At 36.6% G+C, this 18,478-nt stretch overlaps 1 protein-coding gene across 10 annotated transcripts in view; it reads right to left on the reverse strand.

Annotated features, from left to right (window-relative positions):
* Window positions 1–18,478, reverse strand: part of PLEKHA5 (pleckstrin homology domain containing A5) — a 227,994-nt gene that overhangs the window by 12,769 nt on the left and 196,747 nt on the right. For 6 of the 10 annotated variants that reach the window (XM_047740351.1, XM_047740350.1, XM_047740348.1 and 3 more), the window contains 7 exons: window positions 17,344–17,424; window positions 17,060–17,209; window positions 8,175–8,276; window positions 4,525–4,636; window positions 3,362–3,408; window positions 2,380–2,568; window positions 1,435–1,552 (listed from right to left, as the gene is read on the reverse strand). In XM_047740351.1, coding sequence (XP_047596307.1) covers window positions 1,435–1,552; window positions 2,380–2,568; window positions 3,362–3,408; window positions 4,525–4,636; window positions 8,175–8,276; window positions 17,060–17,209; window positions 17,344–17,424 — 799 coding nt within the window. The remainder of the gene's footprint in view (window positions 1–1,434; window positions 1,553–2,379; window positions 2,569–3,361; window positions 3,409–4,524; window positions 4,637–8,174; window positions 8,277–17,059; window positions 17,210–17,343; window positions 17,425–18,478) is intronic. The other 4 variants (XM_047740355.1, XM_047740353.1, XM_047740352.1 and 1 more) reach the window with 1 other exon arrangement.

Below are 18,478 nucleotides of genomic sequence, written 5' to 3' on the forward strand. Positions count from 1 at the left end.
TTTTATTTATTTATTTGACAGAGAGAAATCACAAGTAAGCAGAGAGGCAGGCAGAGAGAGAGGAGGAAGCAGGCTCCCTGCTGAGCAGAAAGCCCGACGCGGGGCTCGAACCCAGGACCTGGGATCATGACCTGAGCCGAAGGCAGCGGCCTAACCCACTGAGCCACCCAGGCGCCCCCATAAGAGACTCTTAACCACAGGAAACAAACTTAGGATTGCTGGAGGGGAGGAGGATGGGGAGATGGGGTAATTGGTGATGGACATTAAGGAGGGCATGTGATGTAATAAGCAAGGTATTACATGAGACTGATGAATCACTGACCTCCACCTCTGAAACTAATAATACATTATATGTTAATTAACTGACTTTAAAGTAAACAAACCACAATCCAAACAAGACTGAATCATTGCACTGTATTTGGCCTTTTCTATCTTTTTAATCTTGACTACAGCCCCCTCTATCCTTTTTCTTTACAACCCTAAAGAATTATCAGTATTTAAAAAAAAAAAAAAAAAAAAAAAAATCAGGGGTGCCAGCCTGGGTTAGTTGGAAGAGTGTGCAAATTTTGACCTCAGGGTTGAACTCCCATGTTGTGTGTAGAGATTACTAAAAATAATTATATAAATAAGCTTAAAAAAGTAAGAGTACACCCAATAAGAGTACTATGTTATGGAATTTGTTTATTTACTTTTTTTTGGTTAAATAAACTCTATACCCAATGTGGGGCTCCAACTCATGACCCTAAGATCAAGAGTCACATGTTCTACCAAAGGAGCCAGTAGGGTGCCCCTTGGCCCTTAATCTTTTTGTACAATTCTGAATAAGTTTGGTTTTGAAGAAAACCAAAATGTCCCTACCCCCAAATCTCAGGAAATGGAAAGCTTTTTAAAAGTCTGGAATGTACGGGGGCACCTGAGTGGCTCAGTGGGTTAAAGCCTCTGCCTTCAGCTCAGGTCATGATCTCAGGGTCGTGGGATCGAACCCCGAGTCGGGCTCTCTGCTCTGCGGGGAGCCTGCTTCCTCCTCTCTCTCTGCCTGCCTCTCTGCCTACTTGTGATCTCTGTCAAATAAATAAATAAAATCTTAAAAAAAAAAAAAAAAAGTCTGGGATGTACTTATTTCTCAGTTAAAACCTATCGTGGACTGATAGGACGCTTTTTAGTCTTTATTCCTCTTTAGGTGAATATTCCAGAAATATTAATTTATTTCAGAAGGGAATGTGGCCTCCTGCCTAGCTGAGATGATGTGTAATGTATGGTTTATGGGTCATGTTACCTTCCTAATACCTGAAACTTCTGAATTCAGAAGCTCATCGGATTCCAAAGGTTTCAGATTAGGGATTGTGGAATTATATATGTACTGGGCCAACTGATTTTATTATTGTTAAAATGTCTAGAAAACACAGGAGATAAAACTTATCTCCAAACGCTGACCTTTTACGGAAGTTTCTATTTCTGAAACAGGTTCTGATTTTTCTTCTCCATTAGATTCATCAACTTCTGCCACTGTTGTTAACTCAGGTTCACTCTTGTAGAGTCTATAATCTGGACCCTTGAAAGGAATATGTGCAATTTCAAAACAAAAAACAAAAAACTGGTACAAGTTTCTTTTATAATGTTTACCTCTAAAGCCTTAAATCAAACCCTGAAAATTAAAAGCCTCTGTCAGCTATCTTGGGTACAGGCACAACCGATATATATAATATATATTACAACATAACAAAAAAATATCTGAAATATTTTTAACCAGCAAAAGTTTCAGTTTTCAAATTAAGAATATTCTTATTAGGGATAAAGTCATTAGAGCATTTTTTATCACAGCACATCTGAAGTCTGAAAATAAATACATCATATTAATTCAATTAGCCCTATTCCTTATCCCCTTCATTCTCTTTTGGCTTACCACATTTTACATTTATTTGTTTAACCCCAAACCTCTTATTTCCAGCTTCCATGGGTAACATCTCTCCTTGGCAATGTCCACATCCTCTAATAGTTCTCCTAGGTGGAAGTGCCCATATCCTAACCCTTTTATCATTCCTAGCAGCAATCTTTTTTCATTCTCACTTCTTTCTGATCCAAAGATATTTTGCCTCTAATATCCTGAAATGCTATTATTAACCACTTTACAAAAACATTTATTAAAAATACGAAATTATGAAGTATTAAAATTGTAAAAAAATTTAAAAAAATGAGAATGGTAGAACCAAAACAGGAAAAACACAAATGATAACTATATATAAACAAACAGATAGAAAAAACATTGGCTAAAAGTGGGGTTATGATAAAAAAAAAAAAAAACACGTTTGAGTGTAAAATAAATTAACTTTAAAAATCAGGTATATGATTGATTATTCTGTGGCTACTGAAGCCACTTACACAGTGAGATCCATTTCTTGGATATCCTTGAACTTGATGAATCTTCTTTTCTTCAGGCAGATGGACTGGGCCCCTGCTATAACAGAGCAAGGAGCTGCTATCACTGGGCAGAGGGGGGATTATGGGAGGCTGCTCTGTAAAGTCATAGGACCGAGGAAGTGGAGGACGAGGTGGGACTACTTCCTCTTCCTAAAGATTGTAGAATAGTCACCTTATTTAGATAAGCACATTGAATTAAGTATATCTAAATTCTTTGCAATGGTAAGTTAACTTAAATTCACTTTAAGGTAATTAAAGGGATACTGCCAAGCCAAAAGTCTCATATTGAACAGTAAGATAAAAAATGCAAAGTATGATAGCCAGTAACTGGATCTTAAATCTGGCCTTATCTCATTTTTTTTTCTGTAACACACAGGTTAGCTTTCATCTGAAGCTTAGCATCAAAACAGATGTATGAAACTACTGTTATTTCACTTTAAAAAAAGAAGAAAATAATTAATTTAAAAATCTTACTACTTTTTTTGGTAATTTTAGTAGACCAAATAAAGAAACATTTCTTTTTGATTGGTTTTAATACAAAATTCAAGACCACGGATGCTTTCCATCAGGTTGACAGTATCTCTTTGTAGTTGTAATTTTTCTAATGGTATGCATGACACACAGCCAACTTATCCATCAATCATCCTACAAATTTTATGAAGAATAAGAAACAATGATAAATATTCAAATCACTTATATTAGAAAAAGTATGACAATGTTAAAGTTCTAACACAGATGAAAAGTAGTGATTCCATTTTTTTTTGCATTAAGGGAAGAAAAACCACATTTGTTAGAAGTATCAAATTACTGAATTAGAGAAATTTCAAGATTAAAACAATACCTTAAATATATTTAGGAAACATTTTTGTTATGAAGAGAAGACAAATTCTAATTCATCTGTTATACATTTAAAATAATTTAGAGATAGACAATCCAAACTTACCTCATTTTTGTACTTAACTGTTGAGAAAGGCTTTGACCCTGCCATACCTGTTAAAAAAATTATAAAATATTAACTACTTATACGAAACAATTTAACTCTACAAAAAAAGAAATCATTTCATCTCACTTATTTTATTTTTAAAGACTTCATTTTTAAGTAATCTCTACACCCAAAGGGGGGCTTGAACTCATAACCCCGAGGTCAAGAGTCACATGTTCCTTTGACTGTGCTAGCCAGGCGCCCCCATTTCATTTATTTGAAATGAAGCCTTCAGTTTCTAATCCCTTTTTTTATTAATGTTTTCAGGATTTGAAACCAATTACATTTAAAAATACAAATTGAAATACAAATTAAAATATGTTTAAATAAGAGTACCAGGAAATAGGTTTTCTGAAGCACTACTGATATAAGCATAATTCAGTATAATTTTTTAGGAGGGCAATGTGGCTGTGACTATCAAAATGAAAGATGTGTGCTCATTTCCAGCTTCTTGTGATACATAAGAACTAGCATGTGCATTTAGTTATATATACAATAACACACATACACACACTAATATATACAATTACAGCATGGTTTATGACAGAAAAAAACAAACAAACCCCAAACCTGGAAACAACCTACATGTCCAACAACAGAGAAATGGATACATTAGAGTCCATCTATACACTGGATTCTTACACAGTTACTATTGCACTGTACTGTTCAGGAGCCAAAACCAAATTGCTGAAAAATAAGTATACAATGATTCCATTTTTTGTTGTGGGGAAAAATTCATAAAAGCAAAACGTTATGTGTGTGTATAATTATACACAAAAAACAGTAACTAATTTTTGTTGTGAACTTTTGCTTTTTTGTTTTATAAATGTGTGTACTGATTCAATGTTACATGAGTGCCTGTTTTCTGATGCCAAAAATCCATTCAAATAACAAAAAGAAATCCAATTCTATGTGTCATTCCATTTACTCACTTGTTTGTTTGCTTATTTATTTAAAAAGTTTACTTATTTATTGTAGAATAATCTCTACATCCAACACGGGGCTTGAACTCACAACCCCAAGATCAAGAGTTGCAATGCTGTTCTGCCTGAGTCAGCCAGGTGCCTCGTGTCATTCCACTCAGACATCAGATTATGGTCAATTACTGCGAAAAGCTGATTCACCTGTTTCTGTGGTGCCTCTTTGCTGTTTGTGTTTACTCAGTCCTTCCATGACATCCTGAATTCTCCAAAGTTCTTTCTGAATCTGTGCACGCTGAATTCCTGCTGATTCAGTCTTTCAGGAAAAAGAACCCATATATAGGGGGAAAAAAAAGTTGTAAATTCCACTAATTACATATTTTAAAAAGTGAGAATTGCAGTGGATCAAATTTTGAGAATATTTAGTATGATCTATTTGACTCTCCCAAATTTTGCAACATCTGTGGCCTTTGATGAAACAGAGAGAGAAAAAATTCAATTTCTCAGACTTAAGTGCACTATTTCACATCTCTTCAATAAGCTTTGCCTTGCATTACTGCTGGTCACAAGGGACTGAAAAATAGAAAACAGAACAAAATAGAAACTCACAAAACTCAAATTAAAAAAAATTTTTAAGGGAGAAGAAAAAAGAAATGGGAAGTATTCTAATTTCCTAAGTTCTAGAAAATGAGATCATATTGGTTTTTGACAAGATTCTAATAGAACTCTGACTTACTGATAGTTTGGGTAACAAGAAATATCATTTTTGGAATATAAATTTATTTAAAAGGGGGGGGGGGCAATGAAGTACAAAACTGTCACATTGACCAGAAAAATTTTTTTCACTGAGTATCAGTTTTTGACAACTGAAGATACTAGAATACAGTCAATACAGCTAAAGTCCTCTGAGGGGTGAAAACACGCTTTTAAAGTCTATAAACATATAGATTATGCTACGCTGCTTCAAAAAGGCACTACATAACCTTAGTTATCCAGTTTTCCAAGCCACAGGGCTGGAAGCATCAAAATAAAAGAAGGAAGTATTCACGCAAGACCCAAACACAAGAACAAGCCAGGGATGTGAATACTGACACAGACTTCTAGGGAGTGAATTTCAATGATAAAAATCAGATATATGCACATGTATATAGGATACATATTATTTTTGCAATAATTAAAACATTTATGTAAGTTTTACCTATCTGGAAGGTGTACAATGAAAATCTCATTTTTTATTATTTTGCATTTTTCTGATTCCTGGTGACTTTGAACAATATTCAAACACTTGTTAGCGATCTGTTCTACTTTCTATAGGTTAACTAGTCATGTTCTCTGTCCACTTTCCTAACGTATTGCTTCTCCAAGTCAAAAAGAAATTTCCTTGCAGATCAGAATAGTCTTGTTGAATTCTAGTGGTCAACAATACTTCTTGCCAACATGCCATCTTTTAAGTTTGTTTATGTTGCCCTCATTGTTTGCTTATTTACTTAATTTATTATTATTGTTTTTAAAGGAAGGTCCACGCTCAATGTGGCGCTTGAACTCACAACCTCTAGATTAAGTCACCTGCTCTACCGACTGAGCCAGCCAGATGCCCCATTTAGTTATTTATTTAATAAACACTTACAGTTTATTTTATGTGCCTGATACTATTCTAACTGATTCAAGAATATCAACATATTTAGTCATTACAATACTGATAGACGTAGGCACTATTATTTTTATTTTACAGTTGTGAATCCTAAAGTGCAGAGTCATTATGTAACTGGTCTATGTGCAGTGCTATATCTCATAGAGCAGGCCTTCTAGTTCTTTCTTTCTTTTTTTTTTTTTTTAAAGATTTTATTTATTTGACACAGAGAGAGAGAGATATCACAAGTAGGCAGTGAGGCAGGCAGGAGAGGGGAAGCAGGCTCTCTGGCAAGCAGAGAGCCCGATGCGGGGCTTGATCCCAGGACCCTGAGACCATGACCCGAGCCAAAGGCAGAGGCTTAACCCACTGAGCCACCCAGGTGCCCCTAGTTCTTTATTTTTTCAAAATAATAACTACTGTGGCCTTCATATACCTTTAAAACATTAGTATCATTTTGCTAATTTTTTCAAAGAATTCTGGAGGAAATCTGGTCGAACAGAATTTGAGTTTATACAAAGAATTTTCATTGAGAGAATGTTAAATCAGGCCATCCATGGACAAGGGTTACCAATTCCATTTCTCTGTTTATTCAAGTCTTATGCCGTATAATGTAGATGTTACATTTTCAGGATGAATGTTTTTGTTAAGCTAAATCAGGTAAACTGCTGTGGCCCAAGAGCTAAAAATGAATTTTTACAACTTTAATATCTGCTCTTTCACAGAAAGTTTGCTGACCCCTGGGTTATTTCTTAGATATTTCAGGGTTTTTTTTTTCTCCTTTTTCTTTCCCTACTGTAGTTAGTATTAACCCCACTGCTCAATATAGAAGTCACAGCCATATGTGGTTCCTTAAATTTAGATAACTAAAATGAAATAGAATTTAAAATTCAGTTTCTTGGGGCACCTGGGTGGCTCAATGGGTTAAGCCTCTGCCTTCGGCTCAGGTCATGATCTCAGGGTCCTGGGATCGAGCCCCACATCAGGCTTTCTGCTCAGTGGGGAGCCTGCTTCCCCCTCTCTCTGCCTGCCTCTCTGCCTACTTGTGATCTCTCTGTCAAATAAATAAATTTAAAAAAAAAAAAAAACTTAAAAAAAAAATTCAGTTTCTTGTCACACTGGCAACATTTCAAGTTCCCAACAGTAGCATGTAGCCAGTGGCTACTATACTGGACAGCACAGATGGAGGACAGCTGGTTTTCTAAGAGTCAAATTTATTAACCTTTAGTCCTTGTATTGACTTGTCTGTTGGTTCAGAAAGTTTCCAATGCAGATGGCTAAATTTATATAGTCACAAGCATGAAGTGACTTTTACTTTATTTTTATCATTTACGTTTATTGAACATTTATTATCTCCCTTTCTCAGGGGAACACTTTAAGACAGCTATATTACTGTTTATATTTTAAGACAAGAAAATTAACCCCTGGAACTTGATTCCAGATGTGACTATTTACAAAACTGGATTCTTTATGCTAAGCAGTGCTGCATCTTTCACACCATATCAAAAGTCAACAGGCTAAAATAGTTTGATAAAAAAAGAGGCATTTAATATAGAATACATTAGAATAAGTTTTTATTATTTTATTTTATTTATTTTTAAAAGATCTTATTTATTTGACAGAGAGACATCACAAGGAGGCAGAGAGGCAGGCAGTGAGAGAGAGGAGGAAGCAGGAGCCCTGCCGAGCAGAGAGCCTGATGTGGGGCTTGATCCCAGGACCCCGGGATCATGACCTGAGGGGAAGGCAGAGGCTTTAACCCACTGAGCCACCCAGGTGCCCCTTATTATTTTATTTTTAAGTAATTTCTATAGCCAACATGGGGATCAAATTCACAACCCCAAGATCAAGAGTTGCACACTGTACTGACTCAGGAGGCCAGGAGCCCTGGATTAGAACCAATCTTATAAAAAGAAAAATTACCCTTTATTTGGTAAATCCATTTAATTCAATACTTCAATGCTAATTTCAATATAGGCAGGCAGGAGCAAAAACATGACACAGATTATACCATGTGCCAAAAGAAAAAAGGACCTTTAAGCAAGGAGAAATGGGCTACTTTGTGGGATAGTAAGATTCCTATCATTGGAAGTATTTAAACTCAGATCTCAGGGGGCCAATAAGGTAAAAAATATTAAGGGCATGCACGAATCGAACAAGGTGGATTGTACAGTACCAGTCAAAACCAGTTGAGACAATGCAAAAAAACCATTCACTTCTGTACCTGAACTTCACCAAGACGATCTAGTTGTTCTTGCATCTGGTTCCTGGTAACAGTTACATCGTATTCTAACTTGTCATATTCTCTCCATGCTCGCTCCAGTTCCTAAAAATTAAACAGCACTAATTAATGGGAAAAATGTGCTTTTATATGGTTATCACTGCAATTATAAGCTTTCCAGGTTTTAGAAAATTGCATAGTTTGTAATGGGCAAAATAAAAACTTTTATAATTCATTTTTCCTTTTCTTGTAATTCATGGGAAATGTCAGTTTAACAACACCAATAGTCTTGGGATAAGGAAAGAGGGTATGGAGTATGGAGGAAAGATTAATAATCTTAACAGTCTGTTTTTTTTTTTTTAAAGATTTTATTTATTTATTTGACAGAGAGATCACAAGCAGGCAGAGAGAGGGAGAGGGAAACAGGCTCCCCGCTGAGCAGATAGCCTGATGTGGGGCTTGATCCCAGGACTCCGAGATCATGACCTGAGCCGAAGGCAGTGGCTCAACCCACTGAGCCACCCAGGCGCCCCTTAACAGTCTGTTTCTAACGGTTCTCTTTTAAAGAGTTATTTTACTTTTGGGGCACCTGGGTGGATCAGTTGGTTAAGCAACTGCCTTTGGCTCAGGTCACAATCTCAGGTTCCTGGGCTGGAGCCCCAACTTGGGCTCCCTGTTTAGTGGGAAGTCTGCTTCTCCCCACCGCTTGTGCTTTCTTTCTCCCTCAAATAAGTAAATCTTTTTTTTTTTTTTTTCCAAATAAGTAAATCTTAAAAAAAAAAAAAAAAAAAAAAAAAAGGGGGCTGCCTGGGTGGCTCAGTGGGTTAGGCCTCTGCCTTCAGCTCAGGTCATGATCTCAGGGTCCTGGGATCGAGTCCCACATTGGGCTCTCTGTTGGGCAGGGAGCCTGCTTCCTCCTCTCTCTACTTGTGATCTCTCTCTGTCAAATAAATAAAATCTTTAAAAAAAAAAAAAAGGTTATTTTACTTTGTATATTGTGCAACTAGCTTAAAATTATTTTTAAAAACTCGGCAACGAAAAATTATTCAAGGCACATACATTTTTTTTTTTTTGAGATTTTATTTATTTATTTGACAGAGATCACAAGTAGGCAGAGAGGCAGATGGGGATGGGGTGGGGGGGGGGAAGCAGGCTCCCCGCTGAGCAGAGAGCCCGATGTGGGTCTCCATACCAGGACCCTGAGATTGTGACCTGAACCGAAGGCAGAGGCTTAACCCACTGAGCCACCCAGGTGCCCCATCAAGCCACATACTTTCAAAAATTAAAATGAGTGTTAGAATTTGGCCATTTGGGATAACTGCTTTTTGAATCTAAGATGTCTCCTTAAGCAGGTTTTATAATGAATTATATTTTTTAAAAAGTAGAGATAAACCACTGGAGGTTTATCATCTCTATATTGTATAGGTAATTTAGGGAATCTATTTAACTGGTTTCACAATTAATAAAACTTTTAAAAGGCAAAGTGATAAAGGACTAAAGAGTTATATCTCCTCTATATTGTGTAACTATTAGTCTTCCCACTTGGCTCCAGCAAACTTTTACCTGAATAAGGATACTGATCTTCTTATTTACTTTTTTATCTGCAGACCCAATGGCAGCCCGACAGTTAAGTAAGATGGCATTGCCAGCCTAACACCTAACAAAAAGACACTGTCCAAAGGCTACAGAAGCATCTAAATGTAAGAACATTTTATAGGAAAGTAAGAATCCGTGTCTTTCTTATCCTAAAAGTATAGGAAACATACACTGTAGAGCCAGAAATTATTTTAAAGGTGAAGAAACACAATATACTCTCAAGTTTTCTAGCCTCCAAAGTCCTGCCATTGCACTGTAACATTTGGCCTGAGTCCCATCTTCCTGCTGGGCTTACCTACTTCTCCTTTACCTCTGGGCTCCTTAAACATGATTATGGCTGGGCAGAACAAAAACCAAAAGAGGAGAGCAAGCAAAGGGGCAGCACTGGCTTAACGTCAGCTTCTCCTAATACCTGCCTGAGCATTTCGTTAATGAATCTCCAAGTACCATGCTGAAAATCTTTAGATATGACCTGTTTTTTTTTTTTTTTGTCAAGAAGATAATATACAGTTCGATAAGGCAATTAAAAGGGGTAATGACTTCTAAACATACAATTATCTTGAAATCACAGGCATTAAGTTAGGAAATAGTGCTTTTGATAAAAACATGGAAAGTTTCATGCTATATACAGTTAAGAGAATAAATGAAATCTTCCAATCTACAACCATAGCAATGACTCTCACAATGTTAAAAGGAGCCAAAGAACATATACTGTATAATTATATATGATTTATATATATGTAACTTCTAAAGTTCAAAAGTAAGCAAAAAGCTTACTTTTTTTACATAGTTTAAGTCAGGTAGTGGTCTGCTAGAGAAGTAGTCACTGGGAGGGGAATTTCTGGCATGCTAGTAAAATTCAGTGCCTTGATATGGATATCATTCATATTTGTGCACTCATCAGTCATATTTTTGCACTTAAATTGGGTGCTTTTCTGAGAATATGTTAACTCTAACAAAGGTAAAAAAAAATGTGTGTACACGTGTACGATTGTTACAGGGGTGGCAGAGGATTTTCAAAAATTTGACTCAGTCTAACTTTAGGATGTGGAACAAGTAAAATGAGGATTTCAATATATAGCAGTAGAGCTATACTGAATACATATTATGATCTTTATTAAGACAATAATAGGACTAATAATTCATTTCTAAGTTTTTAATGTAGGAAGACCTATCCTTTCTTTTCTTTCTTTTTTTTTTTTTTGATTTTAAGTAATTTCTCTACACCCAACGTGGGGCTCAAACTTACAACCCCAAGGATCAAGAGTTGGATGCCCTAATGACAGAGTCAGCCAAGCACCCCTCCTTTTCTTGTCCAATATCAATGGCAATTCAGAACAAAATATAGCCATGAGAACAGTTACACAATATGCTACACACACATAAATGTGTAATCTGTATTTCTAATCTTTAACTTGTCTCTGTAGTTTCTCTTCTAATCTCTGAAATAAAAACTATATTCCATCTCAAAGAAAGTGGCTATTATTTTTTGTACAAATTTTATATGTAATAAATTTATATACTTATAAATGTAGAAAAGCTAGAATACAGGGAAAGAAAAAGAAAAAAAATACCTATTATTGTAGTACACTTTTGTTAGCAATTTTGTGGATTTTTTTTGTTTGTTTTCTCAGACATACACAATGGAAATTTACAAATATACACAAAAGTAGGACCCACTCTAAATACAACATGGCCACTCTGGTTTCATCTATAGTACTTCCATTCTTTGAGTACTACAGTACTCCTATTCTATCTTTATGGAATTATTTTAAGGCAAATACCAAGCATCATATAATTTCATCTATAAATACTTCAGTATGTATTTCTTTCTTTCTTTCTTTTTTTTTTTTAAAGATTGTATTTATTTGAGAGATAGAGGGAGTGACAGAGAGAGAGCACCAGTGGGGTCTGAGGGGGGAGTGGCAGAGAGAGGGAGAAGCAGACTCCCCACTAGCAGGGAGCCCAATGGGGGCTTGATTCTAGGATCCCAGGATCACCTGAGCCCAAGGCAGATACTTAAATAACTGAGCCACCCAAGGGAACTCTCAGAATGTATTTCTTAAGAAAAGAAACTTAAAATGAAAAACAACACGGGAATTCTTGCTTTAAAAATCATTAATATTTATTCCTGGGGCGCCTGGGTGGCTCAGTGGGTTAAGCCGCTGCCTTCGGCTCAGGTCATGATCTCAGGGTCCTGGGATCGAGCCCCGCATCGGGCTCTCTGCTCGGCAGAGAGCCTGCTTCCTTCTCTCTCTCTACCTGCCTCTCTGCCTGCTTGTGATCTCTCTCTGCCAAATAAATAAATAAAATCTTTAAAAAAAAATAAAAATCATTAATATTTATTCCTTAAAAAAGCTTTTTAAAGGATTTTATTTATTTTAGAGAGAGAGTGTGTGTGTGAGAGAGAGAGAGGGAGTGCATGAGCAGCAGGAGGGGTAGAGGGAGAGGAACAAGCAGACTCCCCACTGTGTGGGGAGCCCAGAGTGGGGCTTGATCCCAGAATCCCGAGATCATGCTAGTCAGACGCTTAACCGACAGACACACCTAAGCGCCCCTTCCTTAAGTGTTGTAAAAAATGATTACCCCTATCCTCCTCTCCATGCCCTTGTTACTTATATGGGGATGAGACTGAGTTACCCGACCTGCAGAGCTTCTCCTACTCTACATTTTGCTAATTGAATTCCTGCAGTATTCTTACATGCTCCTCTGTTTCCTTTTATTTTCTATAAACTTGTAGTTATATACTGAGGCTCGTCGAGATGCAGATTTGATTTTCTGGTAAAAAATACCTCACAACTGTTGCTGGGTACTTTCTACGGCAGCACATCAGGAGGTGTATGACAGCGGACTATCTCTTTTGGGGGGATGTTGTGTTGTAATTATAAAATAACCAGGTGATTCAAAAATTATCTTGGGGCACCTGGGTGGTCCAGTTGGTTGAGTGTCTGACTCCTGGTTTTGGTTCCAGTCATGATCTTGTGGATCATGAGATCCAGCCCTGCATCAGGCTCAGAGCTCAGCAGGGAGCGTGCTTGAACGTTCCCACCGCCTCTCCTTCCGCTCATGCATGTGCTCACTCTTTAATAAATCTATCTTAAAAAAAAAAAAAACACAAAACTATCTTAAAATCTTTCAAAACAGATTCCATGCCAATTCATGAATATTTATGGAAGGACTAAAAAAAAATGACACTATTGTAACCATGATTCTTAGAAACTATTACATAGAGGATGAATGGGTATATGAAGATATTTAATGGGCAAACTTTTCCCCAAGGCATTTTGTTTGTCCTGATTCCCTGTCCCTTTTAAGTTTATAACCCTAGGCTCTAGTATATCCACTGGAGTCTAAAATCTTTTACTTATGGTCCTCCTAGCTACAATCCAACTTAGACCACACATCAGTTTAATGGAAGTCTATACATACAACCTACTCACTGTAACCCTGGGTAATCTCTCTGACTCAGTTTTCTGTTTATAACATAGTAATAATAGTACCCATGCTAAGGAGTTATGGAGACTAAGCACATGTACAGTACTTAGAATCTGGCACCCAGTAACTGCTCCAAGAAATATTCCTGATTTTTGTTATTACTTGGTATTTTGGTATTATTTTGCTGTGGATAAATATATAAGCGAATTACTACCATGACTCAGGGTGAATGGGAGGCCTTTATACCTGTTTTATGATTTCTGAAATTCCAATTCTGGATTTTTGAGTAAGATCATTTAAATTTGATTTCAAGTTCCATAAAGTACATGTTATGTGACCATACAGATATTGAAATGGAGTAGAAAGCAGAGAAACCTAAGAAAAAGTCCTTGATTTAGGTGTTGATTCTGTTCCTTACTAATTATATCACCAACACAAGTAATTTAGCCTCCACGAACCTCAGTTTTTTCATCTGTGCAGGGAAAATAATAAATATGAAAATAAATGGAGATAGTAATTATATTTTACACAGGATTTTCTTAAAGATCAAACCAGATAACATATGTGAAAAACACAGAATTACATATATATTTTGCTGCCACTTAGATGAGTCACAAATTATCTGTTTCCTTGAATTGCTGGGTAGAATAAGAGAAGCCCCTATTGGCGCCTGGGTGGCTCAGTGGGTTAAGCCGCTGCCTTCGGCTCAGGTCATGATCCCAGGTCCTGGGTTCAAGCCCCGAATCGGGCTTTCTGCTCAGCAGGGAGCCTGCTTCCTCCTCTCTCTCTGCCTGCCTCTCTGCCTGCTTGTGATTTCTCTCTGTCAAATAAATAAATAAAATCTTAAAAAAAAAAAAAAAAAAAAAGAGAAGCCCCTATTGAGCTGATAAAGCCTAAGAATATTTCTCTTACATACAGACATGAGGCCTAATATAAATTCTAAGAGAGGTAACTGTAGCAGACGTGACAGCGCTTCACTCTATAACCCCTTTGCCCACCTAATTTCAAGGGACTGTGGTACCAGTGTCTTATGCCAAGCCAGCTAAGGCAGTTTGGAAGTGTGGGTGAATTAAGGGCACTGGGGCAACTTCAACCAATGAGTGAGAGATAGCCTCCCAGTCTTCAGTAGAAAATTCGGGGCTATCTACTCATTTCCTCAGAGTCCCCAGTTGCATACAGTGGGAACCAGCTTTGTAGGGAAACTTTTACTGGTTTTTCTCCCTTCCTGTCTCATTCTCCACATACCCTCCTTTCTGCATCCTGGAATCATCTCCTAAATAAACAATCTTAGCCCAGTTCATCTTAGGTTCTGCTTTCAGAAAAGACCCCAAACTAAGACAATGACATGCTGAAAAATTTCAAGCGTAACCGACTGTTATTACAACCTTTCTCACTAATCAGGCTTAGGTAAAAAGAAGTAGAAACAAGGTGAGAACACAGAGGCACTATGTGCTTAAAGCAGGTATGCTTATTGGATGGGGCTCACAGAGATGAGATATAGCATCAACAATTAAATAAAACATAATGGGGACACTGTTTTACATGTCTGCCTTGTGTTAATCCTAATTTTATAAACCTAAATGGCTAATCTGGTGAGGAGAAGATGTTCTTAGAATCAAAGCTCTGCTCTATGGAAGTGTTAGCGTTATACCTCTTGCATCTTCTAAACCTCATGACTTGGATTTGAACAAATGACCTCAACCAACTGTGAAAGAATCAGAGGAATCCTCTGGGATTCTGCTAGCATAAATGTAATTCAGTTTTAAGTCTAACCAGCATCCGCTGAGTGTTAACCATATGCTGTAAGGCTTGAGCTACAAATATGAACAAGTTTACAAAGGCAAAACTTGTACAGTTTGTATTCTACGTAGTAAGACATGTCTTAGAAGAACACATTGAGAGTTTGTAATGACCAATGAATAACACTGAAGGCAAAGAAAAGAAACCTGGAAAGTGATTACATTGGTAACAACAAGAAAATGGGATATTCAAACATGATTAATTTCTACTAGAACATTTTTAAGCCTACTGACCAAATTTAAGTTACTAAACCCATTTGGTAAGGGAAAAGATAACAGTTCAGTTGAACACTATACATCCTGAGAATTTTCTAAAACAGATACCAAGTCATGAAATAGTACCCAACTACATTTTGATTTGACTCAGGTTGCCATAGGGATACTGAACTTTTCATTAGCTTGGCAGTGACAGTGTAGCCCAATTTTCCCTTTCTAATGTCATATTCCTAATCCTCTATTCCAGTCAGTTACGTTTATTTTTTGTTTCTCCAAACATGTCTCTCATATTCTCATTTCTTTGTTGTGATTCGAGGCATTTTATCCTGTGTGGACTACCCTTTACTGCCCCTTCCCATCCAAATCCTACCGACCATTGGTGAACTAAGTGACTACGTCCTTGTAGACATTTCAGGTCCCCGTATTTTCTTTGTGACTCTATTAGAGAAATCTATGTAGATTTAAGTCTTCAGGATTATGCTCAGAAGATAGGAGTTTTGATTCTAGGCACGGCATTTATTAGCTTTTAACACTGGGTAAGTCATTCGGTTCAATCATCACTTTTTTTTTTTTTTTTTTTTTTGGAAAGGGTGAGTGAGCATGGAGCCCAACACAAATCTTGAACTCACAACTCTGAGATCAGGACATGAGCTGAAATCAAGAGTCGGACACATAACTGACTGAGCCACCCTGGTGCCCCTCAATCATCAAAAATTTTTTTTTTAAAAGATTTTATTTATTTATTTGACAGAGAGAGATCACAAGCAGGCAGAGAGGCAGGCAGAGAGAGAGGAGGAAGCAGGCTCCCTGCTGAGCAGAGAGCCCAATGCGGGGCTCCATCCCAGGACCCTGAGATCATGACCCGAGCTGAAGGCAGCGGCCCAACCCACTGAGCCACCCAGGCGCCCCTCAATCATCAAATTTTTAATGCATATCCTACAGTACTGGATGCTAGAGTGACAAAGATAAATGAGATAGGGTTCTAATTTCAAGGAGACCACAACTGAAAGGATATTAAATTCTTAAAATATGAACAACACAGTATAATTAAGAGAATCAAATGAAATGATGGAAATATCCAACCTGAAATCACACTGTAGCCATGAAATGATGTCAATGGCTTCCTAGTGAAATGGTTAAATGAATCGAATTACCACCTTCTCAAACTTATTCTAATTCCCCTAAAATCCATGAAATAGTTCATTAAAAAAAAAAAAGATTTTATTTATTTATTTTTGAAAGGTTTTAATTTATTTGACACAGAGACAGAGTACAAGTAGGCAGAGCAGCAGGGAGAGGGAGGGAGAAGCAGGCTCTCCGCTGAGCAGAGAGCTCGATGTGGGGCTTGATCCCAAGACTCTGGGATCATGACCTGAGCCGAAGGCAATGCCTTAACCAACTGAACCACCCGGGTGCCCCTTTAAGATTTTATTTTCAAGTAATCTCTACACCCAACACGGGGCTTGAACTCACAACCCCAAGATCAAGAGTCACATGCTCTACCAACTGAGCCTGGCTGGTGTCCTGAAATACTTATTTTCTTAATGCAATAAATGTTAACATATTTACTAAGTTTTCATTTGAATAATACATAAACGGATTATTTATCTCCCTTACAAAACAACTATCTCACAAGGAAAAGAATGCTTACCGTAAGAGAAATAATTGTATTTATTTTCCATCAGAAAACAAATCGCCCCTTAATTTTTATTAGTTAATAACAAATTAATTTCTCATTATAGAAAAGAACTAAAGACAGTGAAATTACATAGAAACAAATAGAAAAAAGGAAAAAAAAGTGTATAGTATTTCAGTGACTCTTCTAGAAAAACTGCTACTTACAGCAGTGGCTCGGGAGAGTTCTCTGCATGTACTGAGCAGTCCGTTTTGTAGGTCATCCCTCTGCAGCACCACAGTCTGAATGGCTGCTGGGTTATCTGCATTCATTTCTATCTCTTGGCTGGCTGATAGCAAAGCTTGCTCAAGCGTGTACTATTATAATAAAAATAATTACACTTAATGTTCTGAATCATCAAATTAATTCTTTTTACTTTCATTTTATCAGTGCCCTGATAAGAAGCATAAAAAGTAACATCAATTGTATATAATAAATAGGGTTGTCCTACTTTCTCCTTGTGGAGTTGCTGAAGTTTCTCTTCCAGGGCATGTACCACTTTATCTTGTTCACACAACCGGCTTAACTTGGCCTAGGTTTTAAGAGAAAATCTGTTAGCAATTTTTAAATTTTTCCTGTAACTGGCGGTAGGTAGTCCTGTAACTCAAGGAAGGTGTGACAAGAAAACACATTGAAGATAGCCATAGAATACCTAATGAGGTCAATCTTTTATTTCAATCAGTAACATAAAAAGTAGCTTTTATTTTATTTACTAATTTCTAAAAAGATTTTATTTATTTATTTGTGAGAGAGAAAGATAGGGATAGTGACAAAGAGCACAAGTGGGGAGGTGAGAGAGCAGCAGCCCCCCGCCCCGCCAAGCAGGGAGCCTGACATGGGGCTTCATCCAGTTGATTAGGTGGATAAGCCAACTGAGCCCACCCAGGAGCCCCCAAATTAGCTTTTAAAGATACAGTGCTTAATAAACATGCATATAAAGTGAAAAAGCATTTCAACCATACTGTTTAATCTATGTAATTTGAGATATTGTTAGAAATCAAGCAGTCTCATATAACTTTAAATTATTTCAGGGTGGTTTTACCTCCTTAATGAAAATATCAACTGGATTCTGTTTTTATATTTTAAAAATTATGCTCTTATGTTTAGAAAATGTAAGCAAAAGATTGTTTCTAATTTCAATAATACAAATATAAATTTGCTAAATGGAGAAAAAAATCATTTTCAATAGTTTGTTTGAAATTTTTGGTATTACCCCAATTTCTTAATTATAAAAGAATCAGAATATTATTAAAAATTATAAAGGAATCAGAATATTATTAAAAAGAATATTAAAAAATATTTAGCCTACAGTTAACATTTTAGATTTATATATATATAAATCTAAATATATGGATACTCCATGAAAATTTCAATACTACAGTAAACCATGTAAATATGCCCCAAACTTGACTGCATAATAAGTAGGCGAGAAACTGGAGACTTCACTTTCTTTGCTGTGTATCTCTTAAAGTAACCACCTATCTTTGTTAGATGACAAAACTCAAGCTATACCAAATACAATATACTGAAATGAGAAGATATAATGCTGTAAGCCAACCAATCTAAAATACAATAAAAGTAAGACT

The sequence above is a fragment of the Lutra lutra genome, chromosome 8 (assembly GCF_902655055.1).
Source record: "Lutra lutra chromosome 8, mLutLut1.2, whole genome shotgun sequence".
NCBI lineage: Eukaryota > Metazoa > Chordata > Mammalia > Carnivora > Mustelidae > Lutra > Lutra lutra.